This window comes from Bombus pyrosoma, linkage group LG14, assembly GCF_014825855.1.
Source record: "Bombus pyrosoma isolate SC7728 linkage group LG14, ASM1482585v1, whole genome shotgun sequence".
Lineage (NCBI taxonomy): Eukaryota > Metazoa > Arthropoda > Insecta > Hymenoptera > Apidae > Bombus > Bombus pyrosoma.
In genome coordinates, this window is record NC_057783.1 from 6,502,022 (window position 1) to 6,527,988 (window position 25,967).

The window sequence follows — 25,967 nt, forward strand, 5'->3', positions numbered from 1 at the left end:
TTTGAAAGATTTTATATTTACATATATTTACATTGCGTTACTTACATGCTATTGCAGAAATAAGATACTTGTAAATACTACATACTTCAATTTTTGTACATAAAAGAATAAATATATTTTTTTACTTTAAACAGAATATTGCAAATTCAGAAATTCTTCAACATAATAATATAAAACATGTTAATAAAATCATGAGTATGAGTTTATATATTCAAGTATATTTCACTAATACGAAACAGACAATTAGAAACAAGATACTAAAATTAACTATTGTATCATTGTAGCATTAAATATTCCATGCATTCTTATCTCATAGTTCAAGTTTCTCTATTCATTAACTTCCAGATAAACGTTGTTTTACTGACATAAATGATAGCTTTGACCGAGAGAATTCTCATTCCTGTTATCTGCTACTGAATATCATTACAATCTTCAATCGTAAATCAGTTAATCGGCAATCATCAGCATTATTTTTATACCGACTTCGGAAAAAAAGGGAGGTATCTTAATTTGATAAGTAATCTTCTTCCTCTTTTTCTTTTTCATGTATGTTCGCCGATTTCTACGAAACGGATTGACCAATCGGGATGATTCCTTTTGTATCTCGTAGGACATGTTCTTCCACTGGTCCCGCCAAAAAAATTTTTGGTTTTGTTTATTGTAAACTACCTTTTTTGCAAAAATCTAATTTTAATGTTCGTCGATTACTCTCTGGATTGAATTATCGGAATGAAACCTTCTGTATCTTGTAGGACTAATTCACCGATTGGTCCCATTTACAAAATTTTTCCAATTTGTTTACTGTGAACTATTGTTATTGCAAATGACCTATTATTATTCACCCATTTTATTTCATTGTGTCTGATAGTTTCTTCACAAACTCGTCACTGGAAGTGATAAGATTGGGTAGTTGTCCAAATTTTTTACACGACTAAGAGCAACGTAGATCTTGGCGAAATTCTTTTTGTCAAGATCAATTACTCTATTTAGTGTAATTTATATACGGTTACTGTCCAACTTAGAATTAAGGGTAATATTCTTCGCTCAACTTCTCCATAACCTTCGTTGTTAGTACTGAAGATATTGAAATGTAGCTATCAGTATCTTTGAATCTGCTTGCAATGAATTCGCCGTCAAATTATGTAAGTATTTTCCCACTTCTAGCTGATTTCTTCGAAGTGCTGACCATGTAAATTCATTTACGATTTCCATAGCGTCGTTTATCAAACCATCAGAAATTGATATGTTTCGTCCCAACATAACTCGTGATTTCTTGGCTTATTTTATTGTATGCAACGGTCCTCTAGAATTACTCCTTCTTCGTGTACTGCATTCAAAGCAGCAACCTGCGAGCGCTATTTCAGTAATTTACTCTGCATGAGGAAATTGTTCGACGATTGTGATTTTCAATATAGGCTTCAACTCGTGTTTCCGCCATAAAAAAAATTATTCTCCGGATTCGTTTAAAAGGATTAAAAATTGAAATAAATAATAAATAGATAAAAATAAATTACCATCTTCTTAACGATAATGGAAATCATTCTACGTTGGCTTTGTAATATTAATCACTATGCTAACAAATGTGAGATAAAAATTTTTCTAAAAGGCATGTTACCGACTTCGAAATTCGCTAGAAAGTCTAAAATAATTTCTATTTTATTTATATTCTATTCCAACACATATGCAACAACGGTTAAGGTCATTCATTCGCTTACTAAACAGCATATTAAATGTATATTGCAACCCTTTCGAAGGCGGTGCAAAATTAAAAATGCTACTAATATATAGTCTGTTCCTATTTATAATTATACAACATCGATAATTGTAATGATTGTATCTTAAGTTAGTGACTAGTTTGATGTACACATAATTTCTTTAATCTGTCCACTATTAATTTACATTGAATGCAATTTGTATCCGCTCGGATACAAGCGGCGCTTACCAATTTGGCCATTATTAAAACATGTTCTTGGTGGCATTGTGCTATAATATATCGCAATTTAATGCAATAAAATGTAAATTTGTTGAAATTTGAATCAGATAAAGATAAACAGGTTGAAATTTATTAATATAGACCTCAAGTATTGCTAAACTAGAAACATTTTACAGCATTTTGCGCCGTTTTCGAAAAGGTTGCAATATATTGAACATGTTGTGTTGTAAGTAAGTGGGTGACTTGAACCATTATTGCATATGTGTCCGAATATAATATAAACAAAAAAGAAATTATTTCATATTTTTTAGCGCATTTAGAAGTGGATATGTCCTTTTTGCGAAAAATTTGTTATTTAAAAAATACTGTCGAGGATGTATTTTGCGATATTAGATTAAATACTTTTCAATGAAACTATCTAAATATTTTTTATTTAATGCAAATTACGTTGAAAGAGAGATAACTAGTGAAATTTGGAAATAATATAGGCGATTAAATATTTCGAGGACACTTGAAGGTGCAGACTTGCATCAGCAATGATCTTAATTTCACTGACATTAGCCTGGATATCAGCCCTCGCCGATCACAAGCGTAGGACTGATGATGCAGAATCTTCATAAGTGAGATCTTTATAATACAACCCGCATGTACGCCAATGGGGATCTATTGGATCAACCTTGATATGCCCTGATTATCCGATGGTAGGCATCAAGGCGTACGATCGTGTGATTATGAAGTGCAATTTACTCGCATTAGTTTCGTGAGGCAGATACCTGCGTTACAATAAAATCATACAGCATATGAGCATGCGGGTGAAAACACGTAAATGAAAATTAATTTGCGATTACACGATCCGCTAATTAAGCCAGAAAGTAATGCAGATATCTGATCTTATGATAAGAAAGCAACAAACATCATCGCCGCGAAGAGTGGAAATAATGATTTCAGAGCTAATTCCTATTCATTGTACTTTGAACTGTGATAAATTACTTTTTCGCTTCCTTTTTTCATGATTGATTTAAAAATTTCTAAAGAAATACAAATTATTAATCTTATAACTGATCTGAAAAGTGTTTTTCTGTAGGTAGATTTTCCAATAATTCATATTCCATTCCATCGATAAATTTTATGTAAAACGAAGTTTGATCTCTAATCTCACCCTCAGTGTGGCAAAAAATTCCATATAATTATGTACTTACGTAAGATTTCAAATAAAATCATAAGAATTTGAAATTACAGTCAGAGTTTTTTTGCAGCGTTTTCTAATTAGAGAGTAATTTGTAGCTTTCCAGACATATACTGATGATTTTCAAGAATGTTTTCAATGTGGTAATTTATGAACCTTATATTTGTTCTAATAAAACAAATGTCTAAAGTATGTGCAGATGTGCTTCATTATTGATTCGAGCTCATTTAGTTCACTGTTCTGTTGTACCTGCAAATATAAATTGCGCCATGTATAAATTTAAAGAGACATTCGATAAGCTTGATTGATTAAGGTGCAAACGAAACAGTAATCTTATAAGGGTATGAAATGCAGATATTACGATGACACATTCATCAAAAAATATTTATTTTTGTTTAGAAAACGTTTAAGATCGGAGTACTGTCGTAATCTTTTCTCGATTGATTGTGATCTTTATAAATAGCTTCATTTGATTGATTAAAAGTTGTTGAAAATGACAACGTGAGTTCGTGCTCATCATCCATATGTAGATGCGTTAGTTACAAGAAATAGTAACTAGAAGATAGTTCTAGTTACAATCGATAGGTTTAAGCTGTTCTTTTGTTTTTATCTCTAGTCCATGTATATGCGTACAATAAAGGTCTTTTTGGTTCAGAACGGTGTGATAGATTTATCCATTCAATATAATAATAGCTATTGTGATCTTACCTCTGAGTATAGAAATAACAACAAAAGTTTTATTTTTATATTATATTGTACATTATATAATTCAAAATCCATACTTCCAGAATATTTCTCCCATCCTCATTTGTTATCTAAAAGCAGAAAAAATTAACTTAATAGGAATTATTAGCTTCATAAATTATGATTCTTTCGCTATTTTACGTTCACTAACCTATAAAGTAACTACATCTTTAGTGCCATTATATTATTTATTAATCGTAAGGATTAGTGAAATAGCAATAAATAAATATTTATCCTGCCTTTACTTTTTGATTTTTAAGAATTATTGGCCATTAGTTCCAGCAAGATTTTACGACATGATATAATAACACGGATGTCGTAAAATAACATATTATGATCAATAATTTTCGAAATTAAAATCAGCAACCGGTAAGATTACCGCAAATGACAGTGGCTCATGTTAGACTGTGTGTCTCGAGATAAGCGATCATGTTGAGGATGTCTTTGCTGATGAGCGCGACACGTAACAATATTATTATCAGGCATTTTCGTGATATTATTCGCATATCTTTTTATCTGAAATATCACTGTTTGATAAATATATCTCAGACTGTATGCTTGCTCTATTTTATTACACCCATTTCTAAATGGAAAATATATGGTTATTTACATATCATACATTCGGCCTATTTATTCGTCAAATAGTAAAAACTAAAATTCGACGTTCATATAAAGAAGTCAAACCCGAAATATTTTAAATCTATTAGATAGGCTCCTTTTTTGTCTAGACCAAGTTTACACAAAATTTTTGAGCGTTCAAGTTGCGTCAATTTAAAATTTTGCAGCAATAAACACTCTTAGTATCTATTCTTATTATTATTATTATTTGAGCGTTTTGTGTTAATTGCCATCACGTGCAAAACTAATCCATATTGACAATCCCTTATCATTATTAAATCGCCATTAATATTCGAAAAGCCGCAATTAATTAATAAATAATTATTTTGAGTTGCAGTTGACAAGAAAGATATTGTGAATATTAAACGATAAGCTTGGATATTTAAGTGCCAAAATAGAATTAGGCCTTCAAACCACGCGTTACTGTCTTGTCTGTAAGAAATGAATGTGTGTCCTAAATAATAATGCACGAGGAAAGACGTAAAACAATATATTGTAGTATAGAAAATGATGGAAATAAAAAAATATTGAAAAGAACTTATATCAAATATGTATTAAGGTAAAATAATTTTATAAATTATATAATTATATCAACACAATTATATAAAAACGACTTTAAGATAAAATCGGATCTCAGAATAACGCAAAGTGATTTAAGTGATTAAGCACTAAATCAATTACACGATTAATCTAACAAATCGTCTGTGAACATCGTCGATTGACATTTATTTTTGTCGAGACAAAATAAAATGTTTCACAGAATAAAAGAAAAAAACAGGTTTTATAATAAGCTAAATGCATTACCTCTGTTGTTGAAAAACGCGAAATAATCTCATCGTATATGAACAACTATGCGAAATTTTCATTAACGAGTAGATGTTAACTTGCTTCTCCGAGTACTTGTCAATGCATTGCAGCTACTCGTAATTTGCAGTTGCTATCGTAATTCATCTTTTACGTGGAACGTTGTGAAACTAGAAAATAAATAATAATCTCTAAATACAAGTTCTTCACCGGTATATGATTTACATCAACGATTTTTCTTTCTTTTCTAATTAATCACATATAACTTTCTTCTATTACATTATTTTTCCCTCTCATTATGAAGCAACAAATTATTTTGATGAAATATATAATTCTGTATAATAATGAGGTAAATAGTTTAAGAACTATTTTATGTTTTTTATAAGTAAATAACTTTCATCTCTTTTATATTTCCGAAATACCAATATATGATTTATACCAACAATTAATTTTAATTAATGATATGTAAATTTCGATTATTATCCTTATCTTTTTTTATCACGAGATTACAAGATATTACAAGATAACAAATTATTTCAATGAAATATACAATGTATCAGTAAAATCAATAAGTAGTGTATTAATAAAATATCATTGCCATGCTTCCGGATATATGTAAGTGAAAGGCATTTCTTTATCGAACAGTATCACGCGTGCTGTATGATGCACGAAACGATCGAGTGAATGAATTTCCATCTCGCAGACTTATTGACGTCAATGAAGTGATATCAGCAAAATCCAAGCAAAATTAAAACTGACGAAAATATTTGTACACTTACTATAGAAAATTTTTATGTATACATTATAAGCGTTATATAAAACATTTCGAAATTTCGTTATTGCTCTAATGAGACATGATTGTCTTCATTATATTTGTTAAATCTGAAACTGATCTGAAAATATATGTAGAAGTTACAAAATAGTTACTACAAACATATATTTAGTAAAATATTAATATAAAACATAAATAGCCATTTAAAACATGCAATAAGTGTTAAAGATGATCGTACTGAATATTTAGGCTTATTAATAAATTGCAGATTTTTATAGACAGTGGCTACAAAAAGTATTTGCACATAGCCTTATTTTTCAATCAAGCCATTTTTTATCAGATTTTATATTTCATTTTCGTAGTATCAAATTTTTGTAATCGTATGAAAATATTAGTAAATGACATGCTATTTAATATACTTGGACCTAGTTAATCACTACATAAATGTTGCAATGAATACGACTATGTGTAAATATTTTTAGTAGCCACTGTATTTATAGGAAATTTGAAGGTGCAAGAATGCACACAATGTATATAATATGCAAAAATATATGAGATATTCAAAGTAGAGTATTTATTATGATATTTACTAGATAAAACAAATTTCTATTAATACTAATCTAAATACTTTTGTGATTTCTACAATATACGTACTTCCACTAAATACGTTGTAGCTTCCATGTACATTTTCAGATTTATTTCAAGCTGTACCAATATAACTGTGATAACCGGTCTCATTACACTATTACTGAAATTTCAAGATGTTTCGTATAACACACAGAATATAGTGGTAAAAGGTTTCTACAAGTGTTCGAATACTTTCGTAAGTTACTGTACGTGCTCTTGATTTGTTCAAATAATCATGTTTTCACCTGCTCCCATTTGCGAAATTAGTTCGTCGATTTGACGTAAGTCACGTGTCGCCACAGGGAAAAGAGTTAAATATGTATCGGTGTGCGATCTATCGGTAAGTTCTGCCGCGAGAAAAGTGAGCGATCGTCGATAGCTAGACCGAGAGGGGATAAATTCGTACACCAGAGTTACAGGAGAGGTACAGAATGGCACAGTATAGCCGGGTGCGTGGCGCGAAACAGGTAGTGGTGCATTCGTTGAAATGATAGGTCACTTCGATTGATCGAATCTATCTAGAATATCTCTGTACTATCAGGAAACCATTTTAACGAAACGTTTGATATTCCCGATCGGTCTTCGTAGAGTGTACATTATCAATTTTCGATTCGATCACGATTAAAACGTTGGCCTTGTGACACTTCCTGCTACAATTCGATATATTGATACTATACACGATTCGATATATATCACTGTTGATTTTGACTTCGATATTTCCTTTTAATGATCCTTGAAGTAAAGAAGTAAAATTTTCCTCGGTCTTTATCACGTGCATCGATAAGTCGTAATCATAGTGAACTTACGATTTAGTATCGGTAATATTGAACACAGAAGCGAGAAAAAAATTACAGCCAAGAACTTGTAAATCTTTCGCGTTTCTTGTGAAGATATAGTAGCGGTGAAAATTGCTCGATTAAAAGTTCGTTGGGAATGCACGTACTCGTGCGCAAGCCTTGGACTACGTCCCCGTGAAAATAAAGGGATTGGACCAAGGGAAGGATTACTAAAAATTCGAGTATGTTTCTTCTATTTATACAATAGCTACAAAAGCTATTTGCACACTATTGCATTTGCTATAATACTCACATATTAATTAATTAGACTCAAGTATGATAAATTTCGTATCCTATAATAGTACTTTCATGCGACTACAAAAAATTAACACTATGAATATAAAATGTATAGATGCTGATGACAATATGCTTCATTGCAAAATAAGAATATGTACAAATTCTTTTTGTAGCCACTGTAAATATTTCATACGTTTTCAGCATTCATTCTAGGGTGTATTCACTATAGCATAAACAACATAAAATTTGCGATATTATTTATCAACTTATGTTGCGATAATTGCTTTCTTCCATAATAAATGAAGAATAGAAGGCTATTTCTTGTACTCTCTTCATAACGTAAACTGCACACAATTTTGTACTTATTTCGGTAAGCAAATCAGTAAGTAAAAATATTTTTCAGTATCTATTTATTTATCGCCAACTACTTAATTATACCATTTCACATTTCACAAACTAATCTTTCATTTGTTTTTGTTTTATAGAATCTTGATTAATTTTACCATCAAAATATAATTCCCGATTGTTTCAAATAATGTAACGATATACATACATTCGCCGATTTATTCTAGTCATTGATAAAAATGAACCGGAAACAAGCAACCATAGTGAAAGTAACAGTTTAATTCATCAATCAGTAGAGTTTGAACATTTAAATCAGCACGAATGAAAAGGAAAAGTAGCTTTTTATAAACGATACACGCAATCGCGAATTTTTTTATGAGACGTCAATTTTTGCGTTACTTTTGTTTCTCTTTTCCATTTCTCATTCACAGATCACTGATCTTTGCGAAAGAACAAGTTACTAAAGTTGCGGGTATTGCGTTATGCAATGACTTGTACCTAAAAGTATAGAAGCGCGAGTTGCATTTCTAATGACATGGTAAATAACACCGTTCACATAAAAGCCTTTCGTGACACACATTTCACAATAAAATGGGCATTGCATGGAGCCGATAATGTTTATACATAATAGAATGGAGTAATAGCGATACAAGTATCATATTTCCACAATACTATTATGTCTCTTTTATCTTGAAATTTATGTACTGATTACTGATAAACGTATTACTTTTGTTATCGCTAGAATGTACTTCAACATACATAAATAAAAAGCAAATTATTATCTTTACAGTCATTTGTCAATGCCTATACATTGTGCCCTAACATAAATTTCATTCAGAGTAATGAGTAAATTAAATTTTTGTATAACTTCTTTATAATATGGAAAAATGAAGTCGATAAATTATTGGGTTTCCTGTAATTAAATGTCGAAAGAACTATTTCACTATAATACACTTAAGTACTACAATAGAATGTTGAAGAAAGTACTTACATACCGTATTCAAAAGTACAAATTGTCTTTTTTTTTCGAAGAATCAATCAAATGTGCTATTACATATAAGCTTTGCATTCTTTTGTCTTTTTCTAAGTCAATATATTAACAGTATCTTTTATCTGACAAAATATCGGCAATATATTGTTCTATATTAGAAGAAGTTCTTGAAATTATCATCAAATGTATTACCTTTGTTATAGTAAATTTTAATACGTCTAAAATATGTTACAGATATTTTCTGCTATTCTTTTATGAAGTTCTAATCCGTTGATAGAAACTTGGAAATTTCTGGTACAGAACTAACACGAATTGTGACTTAAAAGCAATGTTCATCGTTCTATACAATTTTTACTACGAAGTCAGATGAAGTTTATCGCGTTAATTAGAGCTATTAGTGTACGTAGAATTCCATCAAATAAAAATGCGTCCACGTATAAGTCAGGATCGTAATTATTTCTCGATTACATCAAGATCTGAATGACGTTAGAAAAATACAAAAACAAATTATCGTTATTAACCGTCATTTTATGTTAAAAATGACGATTCAAGCGGACGATATTGCGACAGTCTACATCTTAGAATCTTTTTCTGCAATGAATGAATAGCATACTATGAACGCGTGTGTAACAGATGGTAAATAAAAGAACCAATCATCTAAGAATACTTTAGCAAGCATGATCATTGTAAGATAACAGTGAAATAACAGGACACGTGCTTCCAATCCTATTTTATCTTATTCTTCAACCGGTTCACGCTAGAATGATATCACAGAGAAAAAATATATGTCCATGATGCAGCTTTCCAATGTATCGTAATTTGATTTCCGATACAATCGAACCTTGAACAGTCGTTGAAAAATGTCCACAATTCTGTTTGATATTACTGATTGTGAAATTTATTCTAGCTATACGAAGCTTTAATACGAAAAGATAAACTACGAATACGTTTATATCGTCATTGATCGAAGGAGCTGAACAAAAAAAGAGTTCTGCAAGGTCTACGGAGATGTTAAATCAGAAATGAGGAAATGAAAGGTGGCGAGACTGAACATGCTAAGGACTTCAATTTATACAGTAAAAGCCAGATTAGATCGCTTGTATGCGTCTTGTTCTTTTAAGATAAATGTCAATCAAAAGAAGGATAAGTCTTTAAAGAACAGTTCTATGCATAAAAGTTGTTTCGAAAACAGCTATTGAAATTTTTTTTTACCATTACTCATTCATAGTCTATTAATCCTTTGAATGAATATTTCAATTCTTTTTCCCTTAATTACAAATAATTGTACGATAGTTTAATAAATGATGGATCATTCGTCTTTATGACATAGACTCTCTGAAAATTATTCAGAAATTCTATGGTACCCAAAATCGAATTATCGTTGCATTGGAATGATTTATGCGTGGAGTGTACTTTTTGCAGAAACATATTTATCCTTACAGTATGATATTATACGTTTTTTAATTTGTCGACTCAGTGTTAAAAATAACGATGAAGGCAGTGTAAAGAAAGAAACTGTCTTACTAACAGTAGAAAAGTACTGTCTAAAAGGTAGAATAGTCTAATTGATCTGTTCACCGGTGTACATAGGTGGACATCAATTGTCTTGTTGTTCCACTTGCATTTGGTTGTACTTGATCGAAAACTTGAATAAGATTGCATAGATTAGTCAGTACACGTGGCTGGCTGTAATTTCGCCACTTGACTCGCCAACAACTTATTATGTCGTAATTCAAGTGCACGGTCACTGTAATCATGTTCAGTGTCGAACTACCTATTTGACGTCTGTTCTGGCAGTGTCTTCTTTCACGAAATAGTCGCATTAGTATTCCTTCCGTACGCCGTTTAATTCCTCGCAAGGAACATGGTCACCTGTTCTTCATTTACAATGGATTTAAACATGATCTTTTCATCTCTTTTGCGTCTGATCATTTATTTATAAGCGAAGGATCATTGATTTTCTAAAATTATCCAATAGAAAGTTTTCTTCATCTATGTGAAAATTTTACATTTTATTCTAGCTGCGGCTTGTACAAGCGGAAATCCGTATTTGACGGCGTCTCAAGTTCAAGGAAAGGACTTGAGGACTCGAAAGGACCATCAGCAGCAAAATTTTAAAGTTATGACAACATCCAATGGTGAGTCACGTGTGACATATATTCAAAAACATCTTCTGATTATATTTCTGCTGCTATTGATTTTTTAGTCTTCTCACGTATAAATACTCGATGGAAAAAGACCGCATCGAAGATATCGTTTTCGAAAATAGTTATGACAAGAATCTCTATGATACCGCCATGAATTTAGAGATCTATATATTTTATCAAATAAAGAAGAAATTAAACTATATATATATAAACAGATTTACTTATGTATCTGTGGGAAATTCAAGGATTTATTACTAAAATATATATATAATATTCAGAGTATACTACTGGTTATGATATTTAGCGGATGAAACAAATCTCTGCGTAGATTTCACTTCTTTCACTTCTGTGTTCATAAAAAAGTAAATTTGCATATTTCATAAACATCCACAACTTAGTTACTGTAAATACGTCCTGAAACGGAAGGAGATATTGAAGCAAATAAAATATTATTTCAATGATAAAATAAAAAAGTAAATAAAACAATGATACGTTGATAAAATAAGCAATTGTTTGTAAACGACATCAATCCACGTGTTCGCTAATCTGTCGAACTGACAATAACGTCAACAACCGAGATTGGCGAACCTTCAAATACGTATAACCAAAGAATTTTTATTTACGAGCGATAAGAAGATTCGCTGTTGCACGTTCCTCAGTCATCGCTAATGACGAATTTCTGCAGAATCCTTATAAATATATATTTTTTTATCTAAGATGCAATCGCGTCTGATGACCTGATAACGAGCGAACACTATCACGACATAACCGGATAGTGTTTGCCAAGGAATTATCGTTTCTAACGGGAAAACGTTTCCTTCGAGTGATTCGCGCGAACAGCTTTGATTCATCGCAAAGATAACGTAAGACGTCAGAAATCTGCACTCGAGTTCTACCATTAAATCCAAAAAAAAAGGAAAAGACTGAGATTTTTACAATTACAAATAACTTGCTATTAATTGATATCGATTCTATTATTATTGCCTGAACAAAAGAAACTATATCAAAAATGATACGTATTGATAAACTGCACGACTTAGTTACATGTTTAATACGTTCCACACCATGTAGGTCACTAATGTTTCATAGTGTATAATTATCAGAAGCAAAAACTTTCACTGAAGTATTTGTACACATGTATAAGGTGGTTCAATAAAAGTTGTCACCTTGGATATTTGCGGAAGTAAAAATATAAGAGAAAAATGTCTCAAATGAAAATTATTTGTTACGTAATCTTCTACAAAACATATAATATCAAAGTTTTATTCGAAATATTTCTCTCATTAATACACATTCTGTGTATCGAATGCTGAGAAATATTTCACAGTTTAACATTTAAAATAAAAGCGAAATCATTGTATTTTTATGATTTTCTTTGTTTAGGGATAAAGGATGACCAAACATCGAGAGTGCAGTGGCAGAAGATTCATACTGGTCAGGATGAAGACATGGTGAGTATCTACAATAATTTATTCTATAGTATAATTTCACAGATATCTTTATTAAACTTGATATATTACTTTTAGCGTGTTTATGGATTCGAAAAGAGCAAATCAAAAAGTATCCTGACCTATGTTTCTTACGTATTAACCATCGGGTGGATCAGACTCTTGTTCCACTGGTATCCCCAATTACATCTCTATGCTACTCACAACAAGTGTTCTTTGAGTTGTGCCACAAAATTGCTTATAACTGTAAGAATTTTGAACTATGCGTCATTAGAAATTTTTTATCAATTTTTAAAAATATAAATATCAATCGTATCAAATATTCAAAATTTCGACCTTCAAAACATATTTATTCAAAATATCCACGAAGAAACTAATCTTTTGAATTAACATAAATTATTTAATTAATAGTTATGGATATAATTTCGTATCTAGGATAACTATCAAGGAAAATATAAATCGTATTTCGTGAAGGATGTGAAGACTATCTCAGCGAAGAATATCAGGTTGGTTCAGTTCTGAACTTCCTGTCAATGTAATCTTCACAGATTCAAATAGATTTTCTTTTTTATTAGTACCCAGGATTTATTCAGAAATTTTGGTAGTAATGACAAGGAGTTCGTCGAGAAAATCAGGTGTAAAAAGTTGAAGATTAATTTAGAGAATGGCACACAGTGTGAAATGTACGAGGTCAAAGCTTTCTGGTGCAAAAAACAATGTTACATCTGGGACGTTACACAAAATACATTTTCTAGATTGGTAGGCCTAGACAAGTACACACTGTGTTCGGATCTTAATCTTAATAATAATCATGGACTCTCTAAGGAAGAACAATGTCTTAGGTAGTGATAAAGTAATCTAATAAGTGATAATTTATGCATTCACATCATGATTTTAAGAGATTCGGAATAATTAAGCAATTACTCTAACAAGTAAAACGCCGTATTACATTATACATATTTAATTCATTATATTCATTTTTTATTTAACATTCAGAGTATTATTCGAAATTAATGATTATTTTTCTAATATCTCTTCTCACTTTATAGACGGATCGTATACGGAAGCAATGAAATCAGCGTTCCTGTGCAAAATATAGGCGTATTACTATTGTTAGAAGTCTTGAATCCATTTTACATTTTTCAAGTATTTACTCTGTGTGTGTGGTTTGCAGAAGGCTATTTATACTACACCGCAGCAATCATATGTATGTCATTGTTTGGAATTATCAGCTCTATAATACAAACTCGCAAGGTAAAAACGCTATTCTAAAACCATATTGCGTTCTGAAACGGGCATTATTTAAGTAAAACGTCGTAAAAGAATTTTATTTTGGAGTAAAGTTAACCGAGTAGCTTATTAGCTTTATCAAAAGTCTAATTTTTATAACATCATATTTTACTAATCTAGATTAGGCTAATGCACAGAAAAAACTAGTTCAGGTCTGTTCCTGAATAATTAAACTGAAGGCCTTTCCTAGTTATTTGTTTCCTAGTTCTTACAACCTCGCTATATTTATTCTATAATATGTGCTAGAACAGTGTATGTAAGGTAATTTCTTCTTAGAAATTTTACAGCAATCCAGAGTCCATTTATAAATGTCTAAAGCCCAAAGCGTGAATGTAAATTTTCTATAGACCTCTTTGAATCCTATATTCATGTTAAAACGAGAAACGTTTTGCAGAATCAAATCAATCTTCACGGTACAGTCACATCCACGGAAACAGTTCGCGTGTACAGGAACTCTAAAGTGACAGAAAATATACCGAGCAGTGATTTAGTACCAGGTGATATCATAGAATTACCCAAGCATCAGGCTACTGTCGTTTGCGATGCGGTACTTTTAACAGGACAATGCATTTTAAACGAATCGATGCTGACTGGTATGATTAATCATAAACTAATTGTAACTAATTGTAAATGTTTCACGAAATTTTTTGAACACCTACCTAAAACATTTTTATTTACATATTATTTGTATTATATAAAACTTATATAAAACTTGTATTAAATACACATTTGTTTTAAATTTTATCAATACAATCATGATAGTCTCATTGCAGTTTTTAAAATTTTTCGTATTAACACAGATGATAACATTCGTAAAGAGTTTCTACAAGTGTTCGAATACTCTTGTGGATTACTGCATTAATTAGTTTTCACTTACTGAATAAAATTTTAGGGGAATCTGTACCCGTAACGAAAACCCCACTACCATCGCGTCACGTTTTGTACGACTCTAAAGAATGCTCTCATCATACGATGTATAGCGGCACCACTATTATCCAAACAAGGTAATACCTTGTTCGAACTATGTATAATTGCTGCATACGTTATAAATTGTAAACTATTTTTAACTGTTAATTCACATTCGTCATTAGAAGTTACAACGACCGACCAGTTCTAGCTCGAGTTATTCGAACAGGATTCCATACGAGTAAAGGTTCTTTGGTCGCTGCTATCTTGTACCCACCTCCTGCAGATTTTAAGTTCGATCAAGATTCTTACAAGTTTATTGGCATACTAGCACTTATCGCAACATGCGGTTTCATTTACACTATTGTAACCAAGGTACATTTTATATTTTCATTTCCAAAAATAAACGCTTAATGCATTTCTTGAATAAAATATTACACAAATATTCTTTTCTCTAGGTTTCCAGAGGAATCACAGCGGGAGATATAGTGATAAAAGCTTTGGATATAATAACGATAGTAATTCCACCAGCATTACCTGCAGCAATGACCGTAGGAAAGCTGTACGCTCAAGTACGATTGAAACGAGCACAAATATACTGTATTAGTAATAGAGTTATTAACGTATCTGGCAGTATAAATTGCATCTGTTTCGATAAGGTTAGAAGAATGTAGTCTGCATAACTTATATAATTTAGATCTGAGGATATTATATAATATTAATTAATTATCTTTTGTATATTTCTATGTACAGACTGGTACTTTAACAGAAGATGGTTTAGATATGTGGGGTATTGTGCCTTGCACGAATGGTGTTCTCGGTGAAGCAGAAAGATCTATTCCCAAATTAAACAATCACCTTCTTTTTGAGGGGATGTTAACTTGTCATAGCTTAACATTAATAAATGGTACACTCTGCGGGGATCCTTTAGACGTTAAGGTAATCTACTATAATAAATTACAATTATACAGAAATCATCCTTGAATCGAAGTATCATTGGAAAAAGGAGTGATTAATTATTGATTTAGATTAATTATTGCTTTAGATGTTCGAAAGTACCGGATGGATATTAGAAGAGTTCAATAACGAACATTCAAATAAATACGATCTCGTAGCACCAACAATCGTGAAACCACCGAAAAACAATAGTTTCACGCAAAATATGAATGAAATATCGGAAATTGGAATAGTGCAACAATATCAATTCTCGAGCTCTCTCCAACGAATGTCTGTGATAGTACGCGTACTGGGTTCCGATACGTACAAAGCTTACACGAAAGGATCACCCGAAATGATACTTAGTTTAAGCAAACCCGAAACCATACCAAAAGATATAATGATCTGTTTAAAACGTTACACAGAACAGGGTTATCGAGTGATAGCTATGGGACAAACGAAATTACCCGAAAATAGTAATAAGGTAAAAATAATCAACTTGATATTTCTTTTTATAAACATCTAATTTTCTATATTTAATTAGATTTTCGATTAAATTTCCTATATCCTGCACAGATAATGAAATTGCCTCGAGATGCGGTCGAACAGAACCTTGAATTCCTAGGTTTAGTTATTATGGAAAACAGGTTGAAGGCACCAACTATACCAGTGATCAAAGAGCTAAGGACAGCTAACATACATGTTTTAATGATTACGGGTAATTAGAGTTTAGCAATTTCCGTACGATGGCATTTCAACATATTAGTATTAGTTGTTGGATAGCAAAATGACTCACTCACTTTTCACATTCACAGGGGATAACATTCAGACTGCAGTGAGCGTTGCAAAAGAATGTGGCATTTTGTCGCCGCAAGAATCTGTGATAGATGTGACGGTAGTTATGGAAGAAAATAAATCACAGCCTGAGATTTATTTCAATGCTCAACAAATGTCTTCAGAATTGGTAAATTCCTTAAATTCCAATGGAAATTTTTAAAGTTGATATTCAGAAAAATTGAAGAAAACAGCTGGCTATTTCACTTTTTCAGAGTCTTCATAATAAAAAACTTAACATACTGGAATTGAAAGATATAGAACGAAATATAGGCAATATTAATTATCGATTCGCATTAACAGGCCAATCATGGCAATTATTGCGTGAGCATTATCCAGATATCATAGCAAAAATTTGCGTCCGTGGTGCAATATTTGCCCGGATGACCAGCGATCAGAAGCAACAATTAGTGTTGGAATTAATGCAACTTGGTTATTATGTGGGTATGCATCGCCATTTAACATTTGTCGTACATTAATTTCATTATCCTGTACAATAGCCACTTCAAAATGTTTTACAATCATTCTAGCTATGTGTGGAGATGGTGCTAATGATTGCGGTGCTCTGAGAGCTGCACACGCAGGCATATCCTTATCCGAAGCAGAATCTAGGTAATATCTCAATGCTAAAGAATTACATCATTTTTTTACATAACAACCACGGGCGATTTAACTTTCATATATAACAAGTTTATCATACATAATTTATGTACATATTTTTTATGTTATATAATGATTCTAAAAATTTAGCCAACGCTTGCTCTCAGTTTATTTTTTAATTATACACTTGGAGACAAGAAACAACTTTCTATTTACAAGGAGAGTTAGCTTAAATTTCTAGAATTATTCTGAATATTTGTGTCGTAACATTCAGCAAAATATCGTTTTTAGCGTTGCGAGCCCCTTCACATCCAAAGTACCGGATATAACCTGCGTACCAAAGGTGATAAAGGAAGGTCGTGCTGCATTAGTTACGTCATTTGGAATTTTCAAATTTATGGTCACCTATTCATTGACAGAATTTTTATCTGTCATTATTCTCTACTCGATCGACTCGGATCTGACAGATTTGGAGTTTCTGTTCATCGATATCTGTCTTATCGTTAACTTTGCTTCATTTTTCGGAAAAACTCGAGCGTACGAAAAGCAGTTAGTAAAAAAACCTCCTATGACTAGTTTGCTAAGTTTCACGTCGATCTCCTCTTTGTCTGTACATATGTTGATAATGACGATTTTTCAAGCTATCGCTTATCATGGGGTTCGCACTTTCCCATGGTTTACACCATTCATTTACAACAATGACACGGGATATATGTGTTATGAGAATTATTCCGTTTACTGCGTTTCTATGTTCCAGTATATAACGATGGCTATAATATTTTCACGTGGGAAGCCATATCGAAAAGCCATTTACACGAATATTGCATTTACATCTTCCATAATATTATTGACCATCGTTTGCGCTTATATCACAGTTTATCCAACAAATTGGATAGTAAATATGCTTCAACTACTCTTGCCTCCAGTGTACGACTGGAGGATTATTATTTTAGCACTCGCTTTTGCGAACTTTGTAGTTTGTTTCTTCGTTGAAACGTTTGTTATAGAGTATTTAATTGAGAAAAAATTCAAATCGAAATTTTACAAACCTGAGAAATCTAAGAAGGAATATTTGAGAGTAGAACACGAGCTGAAGAACAACTTAAGTTGGCCAACGCTCAGTAAAGAATTACCAACGTTACCATTAACTCCGAGCGTAGAAAATATCATTAACGTAACGTATTCAGAGGAGAAATCTTATAATAATGAGACTAAAACGAATTTACAAAACAATAGGACAATAGAGTCTAAAAACAATGATGGATTGCACGCATTTGATAACTACTCATTCGTTGATGATGAATCACCACGAAATACAAATATGGTAACTAGAGTTTAAATCGCACCTTGAAAATACTTTACCCGATTTTACAATTTTCAGTACTAATATATGTACGTAAGTATTACGAAGTATTTTCGAAACTTTAAGAGTGATGCTGTAAAACGGTACAAACATTTTCAAGATAATGCTTGTAATTGTTGTACATGTATAGTGTATGTTTGTAATAACTATCAAGTAATTATCAATAATTTAATAAAATTAACGATTGCATATTACTAATAATGTTTCAATGTCGAATAATATTTTTGAAATTTTAATAGTAATTTATTAGTAATTTATTAAAAACATGGAAAATACAGTTTTCGTAGGAATTTGTAACAAAAATGTATGTAAAATATATATTTATTTTGCTTAGTAGAAAATCTGGGTATCTAAGAAGTAAAACAAATTACATATCATAAGACGAGACCGTTTGTTGTCTTCAGATCCGATAATTTCAATCTTTTTAGCATTTTCTGTAATACGAATAATAATGCCATTGTCCATAAGCGTATATGCAATGATAAATATAATATTTTTAAGTATATTTACCTATAATGTCTTTGTAATTTGCCACAAGTTCTTTTTGAATCCAACCTCTATAACGGAGCACAATTTTATTTATTATTTGTATTGTATTTTCATGTATTTTTGACTTTAACAAGAGATTTGGCAAAGTTGAGATAAATTCTTTAAATGCACTTTCCCTATAATAAATTAGACATTATTGTAAGAACATTAGGGACGGGTTTAGAAGAGATTGTAGAATTATTTACCTGTGCAATTCATGTAAAGTATGATCTAACATTATCTCGCTAATCACAGAAAATAATTGTAACTGCATCTCCCTTTTTGACTGATTACAACATGCATTTACAACTGATTGTAAAGTTTCACTTAAATCAAGGTAATTTTTGTACCAAACTTCACTTGCTTTTAAAAATAATGTTCTCAGGAGCTTAGTCAATTGTGGTAATACAGTATTATTTATGTCAGACCAGATTTCAAGTTTCCCTATTAACGAAAAAGGCATTAACATATGTTTTATCAATTTAATTGAAAACGCTAGAAATAGGTTCTACTATACCATTTAAATACTTAATTACAGATGTGCAATAATTTTTCATTAATTTAGACATCATTTTATCATCACTTTGTATTGATGTAAACCATACATAAATTTGACAAATTGCTAAGTTATATCCTAAACAAATGTCATATGAATTATCTATAGCAAAATCTTGTTGACGTTTTCTATTTCTTATTGAAGGAAGGAAACATCCTGTAGCACCTAATTTGTTGTATGGAAATTTTGAAACGAAATTCTTTGTGTAAGAATCCTGGAAATTACTTTTGAACCAAAATTTCATATTTACATCACACTCTGTATATAATATATCTATACATTCAATTATTAATTGTATTATTTCTACAGTACTTTTTAATAATTCCAATGCTTCTGTAGAAATCAAAAGTGCAGAGTAGTCAATATTTTTTTCATCTGGACATACTTCAATCCAGCTGTCAAATATAAGTGGCATGAGTAACTCTATATAACTCATAAGTTCATCTGCATTTAAAGTATTATTACTGTTATTTCTTCCTTCATTGTCAGTTCTTTCAAAATCAACTTCACAATTCTGAGAATTTATATTTGTATAAATAGGAATATATCTAGTATTTTTATTCACAGTTATAACTTTTGCACTTTCACCTGAACTGATAATCTGTTGAGATTTAAAGAAGGTAACAATAGAACTAAACATAGTAGCAAGTCTTTCTAATACTTTTATCCTCCATTTAACATTAGTATTTTTAGAATTTAAGGTTGTTACTAATTGCCTTCCAGGTTTCATTTCTGTATGCAATCTGGAAATCATATCTAAAAAATTTGGCAATACTTTGTAACTGTTTCTTGCTAGTATATTGCTACAGTTTTGTACAAGTACATCCAAGAAAAGCAAGGCATCTTCTTTGATATAAGGATCAATATGTGTCATAGCACATCTCAAATAGGAAATCAGTACATCACAATATGGATTAAGTTGATCATTAGAAACTGGTCCAAGGATTAGACTCAAAACTTTCAAAGAGTTACGTCTAATATCTCTCTCTTTATCAAGGGACAACGCACAAATACCTTGCAAAAGTGGTCCAAATTGTGAACTTAATAATTTCAAAGAGTGTTCTGACAAAATTTCTCTTAATTCTTTTACAGCATCTTGTCGAACTGTTGAATTATGATGTTGTAAACGTGATAATAACTCCTAAAAATCAAATTCTTATTTTTAATCTTAATATAGAATTATAAATACAGAGTAATACCTTAATATTAAGCTTCCTCTTGCTAAGTATGTCCGTCTCATCATGCTGCTTCAACTGTTCTCGTATAACTATCTTTTTAACTTTAAATGAAGGATCTGTGACATTTAATCCTTTTGGTAAATGTTTCGTTTTCTTTGCTTTCAGTTTTACCTTCGCTTTTTCAGACTTTAGACGTTTCAAATGTTTATGACCCTTAGCCATGACTAATTAGTATAAACGAAATAAATTTCTGTCAAATTTTAATTAATAAAAATTGTTGTATGTATATTTGTTTTAGGTTATGTTCATATAACTTTTGGGTTAGTACAAAATATATACTTTATGTAAGTCATTACTCACTATATAGCAGGTTGGTTAAAAAATGTGCATACAATATGGCAAAAGTGATAAAAACCACCTCGTATTTTCAAAATTTTCTTATAAAAACGTAGTTATATATCAGATACCCACGAGGTATAGACATAACTACTTAGTCATATCATGTGCTTTTAAATATACATATATACATTAGATTGAAGTGACATGTAGAAGTGCATTTCTCTACTCTGACGTCGGATATAATGTAAATTTCTTTAATTTACAGAAAATAATTTGTAAATGTCTGTAAAAAGATTTCTTACTTCGTGAAATCGATGTCTTATCCTCATGTAACAATATTATTGTGAGTGGATTTATTAAACTCTACGACTATATATATTAGGTTAGGTCGTTTTAGAAAAATATTTGCATCTTCAGTCTTACAAAACATTAATTCGATTACAGGTTTATCGTGACAAAGCAAATGTGTTTAGAAAAAGGGTAAATAGTTTAATCATTTCACGTTTTACATTGAAATAGAATGACATCATAAATTTCTAGAAAAAATTGTTTACTGTTGCACTTTTTTTTGTAATTATTCGTTAATGCGAAATAATGTAATATGAAATTAATTTATATTATAAAAATATGATGTTATGATTTATCTTATGTTTATAAGTATGATATTTTTGATTATGATATATTTTAGTTAATGTCAATGTTAATTTGTAAAACTATATAAAAATATATGAATTTTATGTGGCATTTGAGTATCTAGTGATATTTAGAATTTTTTAACTCTAAACATAATAAAACTTATATAATCTCATTATGATACAATATTTTATCTAAATATAAGCTCTCAATATACATATAATGTATCTTATATACTTTTTCAGATGTTATCAATAAACTAGAAGTTACAATGAATTAAAATAATTGCGAATGAATTAAATAATACGCTGATTAATAGTGTAAACTTGTAATATAATAACAAACATTACCGTTGAAGAGTTACTTTTATGACCTTCTAGAAGGGTGGCAAATTTAAGTTTGAAAGAATCAAAGATGAATACTACGATGACTTACTGTCCTCCAAATATTACCTTCTCCGATATTTGGGTGGACCATGGAATGTCCAAATGCTTCATGGACACTATCAGTATTGCAATTATTTCTTCATATTTATTAATTTTTGGTACAATTCAACTTTGGATGTATCGGAAATATGGGACAGAAACTGCGGCAACTTTATTACCTAGAAATAAATTGTACAATGTTCAAAAATTCTTCCTTTATTTTGTTCCAATACTTAGTGTAGTAAGAATAATTCTACAAGGAACAGTTTTGAATGACAATAAAATATATGGTTACATGGTAACGGATTATGTTCAATTTTTATCCTTAATAATATTCTTTAATTTTAGAATATAATGAATTTTAATTTTTAGATTCTCACAACAGTATTAACAATAATTGTGTATCCATATTCAATATACATACTAAAGGTAGAAAGGCATAAACTGTTACCAAGTGTGCCACCACAAGGACATGGACTTGTATTATTGGGCTTTTGGACTTTAGCATTTGTTGCAGAAAATGTTGTGTTTGTTAATATTGGTAAAGTTGAATGGTGGTTTCATTTAAATACGTAAGTTTTAAAGCAATAAGCTTTCTAAATACTCACATGATTAAGGAACTATCTATATTTGTTTATTATATCTGGTGAGATGGTTCTTATGTATGTGTGTACTATTTACAGATTAACAGACCAGATTGAGATGGCACTGTTCATTCTACGTTATGTTAGCAACCTTATTATCTTTGCTCTAGGTCTCAAAGCTCCAGGAATAACTGGCAATACAGATTCTGAATATCATACTTTAAATAATGATCCAGCTCCACGGTCAAGATATTATCAAGGTGTAAGTCATTGAAATATAATCTTAGTAGATAATCTGAATTTAATTGAAAAAGGGTTTTATAATCGTTTTTGGATTAAATAAAAGTTTTGAATATATAAAGAAAATGAGATTTGTCATATCAATATATAAATAGTTATCTATTTTCAGAGACCCGAGGATACCAGTTCTACATGGAAGAATGCATGGTATAAGATAAAAACTTTGACACCATTCTTATGGCCAAAATCTTTCATGCTCCAACTCCGTGTTACTTTTTGTTTTGGACTACTTATATTGGGACGTTTAATAAACTTATATGTCCCAATTTATAATAAAAAAATTGTGGATAGTGTCACTGACATTCCTCTATTATTTAGGTATACAAAGTTTTCATTAAGATCTTACAAAAATAAATAAATAGGTGTATTTCATAAAATGTTTAACTTTCATAACAGGTGGGACCTTATATTAATATATGTAGCATTCAAATTCTTACAAGGTGGCGGTACAGGTGGTATGGGGTTACTAAATAATCTTAGGTCATTTCTGTGGATTCGTATACAACAGTATACAACTCGAGAAATTGAAGTAGAATTGTTTAGGTAAATAATCTTTTTTTGTAGAATCTTTTATACTTTTATATTTAATCTTTATATTTAAACATTTTTTTAGACACTTACACAGCTTAAGTTTACGCTGGCATCTAGGAAGAAAAACTGGAGAGGTTTTAAGAGTTATGGATCGCGGGACAGACTCTGTAAACAATCTTCTCAATTACATCTTGTTTTCAATTGTTCCAACAATTGTTGATATCATTGTAGCTATTGCATTCTTTGTTGCTGCTTACAATAAGTGGTTTGGCTTAATTGTATTTCTGACTATGAGCCTTTATATAGGTAAATACTACATCTTTAACATTTCTGTATCCATTATTAAAATCACGGAATTTTTATTAAATTTCAATATTTTTGTATATTAGCTGCTACAATCTTGGTTACTGAGTGGCGTACTAAGTTCCAGAGACGCATGAACTTAGCAGATAATGCTCAAAAAGCACGAAGTGTAGACAGTTTACTTAATTTTGAAACTGTTAAATATTATGGGGCAGAATCATATGAAGTCGATAGTTATAGAAAAGCAATATTGGAATTCCAAGCTGCAGAATGGAAATCAATGATAACATTAAATATTTTAAATACTTTACAAAATATAATTGTTTGCAGCGGTTTACTTGCTGGTTCTTTACTTTGCTTACATATGGTTAGTACAAAGAGTTATTCCAATTGTTTTAAATTTAAATATTTAACAAATACATATAATTAACTTATGATTATAGGTTATAACCAAACAAGGTTTAACTATTGGTGACTATGTTTTATTTGCGAGTTATATCATTCAGCTTTACGTGCCACTAAATTGGTTTGGAACATATTATCGGTCAGTATTTATGCCAGTATTACTTAAGCGTCAAATTATATTACCTATTTTAAAATAATTATATTTCTTCATTTTAAATACAGCGCAATACAAAAAAATTTTGTTGACATGGAAAATATGTTTGATCTTCTGAGAGAAGATCAAGAAATTATTGATGCTCCAGGTGCTGGTCCATTAATAGTGAAACGTGGCTTACTAGAATTTTTGAATGTGACATTTAGTTACACACCCGAAAAAGTTATATTAAAAAATGTTAGCTTCGTCGTGCCAGCAGGAAAGACTGTTGCATTGGTTGGACCATCTGGAGCAGGAAAATCTACTATTATACGACTATTATTCAGATTTTATGATGTGGAACAGGGTGCAATTTTGATTGACGGTCAAAATATTAAAACCGTCACTCAGGATTCTGTGAGACGAGCTATAGGTGTTGTACCTCAAGATACAGTATTATTTAATAATACCATAAAGTACAATATTCAGTATGGACATATCGAAGCTATAGATGCGGATGTAATATCAGCAGCTCGAAACGCGGACATTCATGAGAGAATTCTTTCATTTCCAAATGGTTATGATACACAGGTATGAGTTTAATAATAAAATTATTCTTAATTTGTTGATGTCTCGTCATATTTATTTTATTTGATTTGTGCATAGGTCGGTGAAAGAGGTCTCCGTTTAAGTGGCGGAGAAAAACAACGCGTTGCTATCGCGCGTACGATACTGAAAGAACCAGCGATCGTACTTTTAGATGAAGCAACAAGTGCACTTGATACGCAAACAGAACGTAACATTCAAACAGCGTTAAACAAAGTTTGTGCTAATCGAACGACTATCATCATAGCACACAGATTATCTACGATAATACATGCCGACCAAATTCTTGTTTTACAAGACGGAGAAATCGTAGAGAGAGGCAAACACGAAGAATTGATTTCTTATAATGGAAAGTACCATTCCATGTGGCAAGCACAATTGCAAAATGATCAGGAGGCTACCAAAGATTCAAACGATGACGCTCCAGAAAGCAAAACAATAAAATCATAATTACGTTTGATTTTATTCTTTAAATTTAAATTGATTTTTTTTTATCTGTTTGTGAAAACTGACAGAAATTTATTTGTATCAAGTTACTTACATGGGTAACTTACTAAAAAGATATAAACTTAAACAAACATATATATTTTAATTTAATATCTATTTTAAATTTATATGAAGAATTTGTGATAGTAGCTTCTTAGCTCTGTAGGTAGTTTACTATGATCAGAGCATGATACGTATGTATGTATAGAGTTATTATTGAAAATAGTCTAATTATTGTAGATGAATGTTTTTTGCAAATGTCATTGAAGTCTCATTTTTTAAAAGGATAAATAAAATAATGTTTATGATAACTAGAGTTCCTCATCAGTTCCATACTTAGTTG

At 30.7% G+C, this 25,967-nt stretch overlaps 3 protein-coding genes and 1 long non-coding RNA gene across 14 annotated transcripts; 2 read left to right on the forward strand and 2 right to left on the reverse strand.

Annotated features, from left to right (window-relative positions):
* Window positions 1-28: 28 nt before the first annotated feature.
* On the reverse strand, window positions 29-7,056 carry LOC122574941. Of its 5 annotated transcripts, none has more exons than XR_006319241.1 (5): window positions 6,712-6,953; window positions 6,065-6,178; window positions 5,286-5,455; window positions 3,828-3,934; window positions 29-3,368 (listed from the first exon to the last, which is right to left on the reverse strand). It is a non-coding gene; the product is annotated as an uncharacterized LOC122574941 (long non-coding RNA). The 5 variants fall into 5 exon arrangements; XR_006319242.1 differs by lacking the exon at window positions 6,065-6,178 and having other exon boundaries at window positions 37-2,706; window positions 3,133-3,368; window positions 6,712-6,946; XR_006319243.1 differs by lacking the exon at window positions 6,065-6,178 and having other exon boundaries at window positions 32-3,368; window positions 6,930-7,056.
* A 74-nt stretch (window positions 7,057-7,130) lies between these two features.
* Window positions 7,131-18,811, forward strand: LOC122574929 (polyamine-transporting ATPase 13A3-like). 5 transcript variants are annotated; one of them, XM_043743188.1, is made up of 20 exons: window positions 7,131-7,702; window positions 7,959-8,127; window positions 9,328-9,492; window positions 11,115-11,231; window positions 12,624-12,691; window positions 12,767-12,934; window positions 13,124-13,194; window positions 13,264-13,530; window positions 13,738-13,942; window positions 14,373-14,571; window positions 14,871-14,982; window positions 15,070-15,259; window positions 15,343-15,543; window positions 15,638-15,823; window positions 15,930-16,304; window positions 16,397-16,538; window positions 16,636-16,784; window positions 16,870-17,098; window positions 17,185-17,266; window positions 17,546-18,811. In XM_043743188.1, exons 4-20 carry the CDS (start codon window positions 11,216-11,218, stop codon window positions 18,591-18,593), a joined length of 3,708 nt encoding a protein of 1,235 aa, XP_043599123.1. In that variant the 5' UTR covers window positions 7,131-7,702; window positions 7,959-8,127; window positions 9,328-9,492; window positions 11,115-11,215; the 3' UTR covers window positions 18,594-18,811. The 5 variants fall into 5 exon arrangements, with proteins under 5 accessions (XP_043599123.1, XP_043599124.1, XP_043599122.1 ...); XM_043743189.1 differs by lacking the exon at window positions 9,328-9,492 and having other exon boundaries at window positions 7,959-8,139; XM_043743187.1 differs by lacking the exon at window positions 9,328-9,492.
* A 111-nt stretch (window positions 18,812-18,922) lies between these two features.
* On the reverse strand, window positions 18,923-21,379 carry LOC122574935 (testis-expressed protein 10 homolog). 2 transcript variants are annotated; one of them, XM_043743199.1, is made up of 6 exons: window positions 21,240-21,379; window positions 20,901-21,129; window positions 19,663-20,842; window positions 19,352-19,589; window positions 19,128-19,282; window positions 18,923-19,051 (listed from the first exon to the last, which is right to left on the reverse strand). In XM_043743199.1, exons 2-6 carry the CDS (start codon window positions 21,099-21,101, stop codon window positions 18,948-18,950), a joined length of 1,878 nt encoding a protein of 625 aa, XP_043599134.1. In that variant the 5' UTR covers window positions 21,102-21,129; window positions 21,240-21,379; the 3' UTR covers window positions 18,923-18,947. The 2 variants fall into 2 exon arrangements, with proteins under 2 accessions (XP_043599134.1, XP_043599135.1); XM_043743200.1 differs by having other exon boundaries at window positions 20,901-21,103; window positions 21,240-21,378.
* A 40-nt stretch (window positions 21,380-21,419) lies between these two features.
* Window positions 21,420-25,935, forward strand: LOC122574933 (ATP-binding cassette sub-family B member 6). 2 transcript variants are annotated; one of them, XM_043743196.1, is made up of 12 exons: window positions 21,420-21,561; window positions 21,663-21,698; window positions 22,097-22,574; window positions 22,649-22,848; window positions 22,960-23,122; window positions 23,270-23,478; window positions 23,557-23,703; window positions 23,774-23,997; window positions 24,081-24,361; window positions 24,438-24,538; window positions 24,622-25,123; window positions 25,199-25,935. In XM_043743196.1, exons 3-12 carry the CDS (start codon window positions 22,266-22,268, stop codon window positions 25,586-25,588), a joined length of 2,526 nt encoding a protein of 841 aa, XP_043599131.1. In that variant the 5' UTR covers window positions 21,420-21,561; window positions 21,663-21,698; window positions 22,097-22,265; the 3' UTR covers window positions 25,589-25,935. The 2 variants fall into 2 exon arrangements, with proteins under 2 accessions (XP_043599131.1, XP_043599132.1); XM_043743197.1 differs by lacking the exon at window positions 21,663-21,698 and having other exon boundaries at window positions 21,423-21,561.
* The last annotated feature ends 32 nt before the right edge of the window (window positions 25,936-25,967 follow it).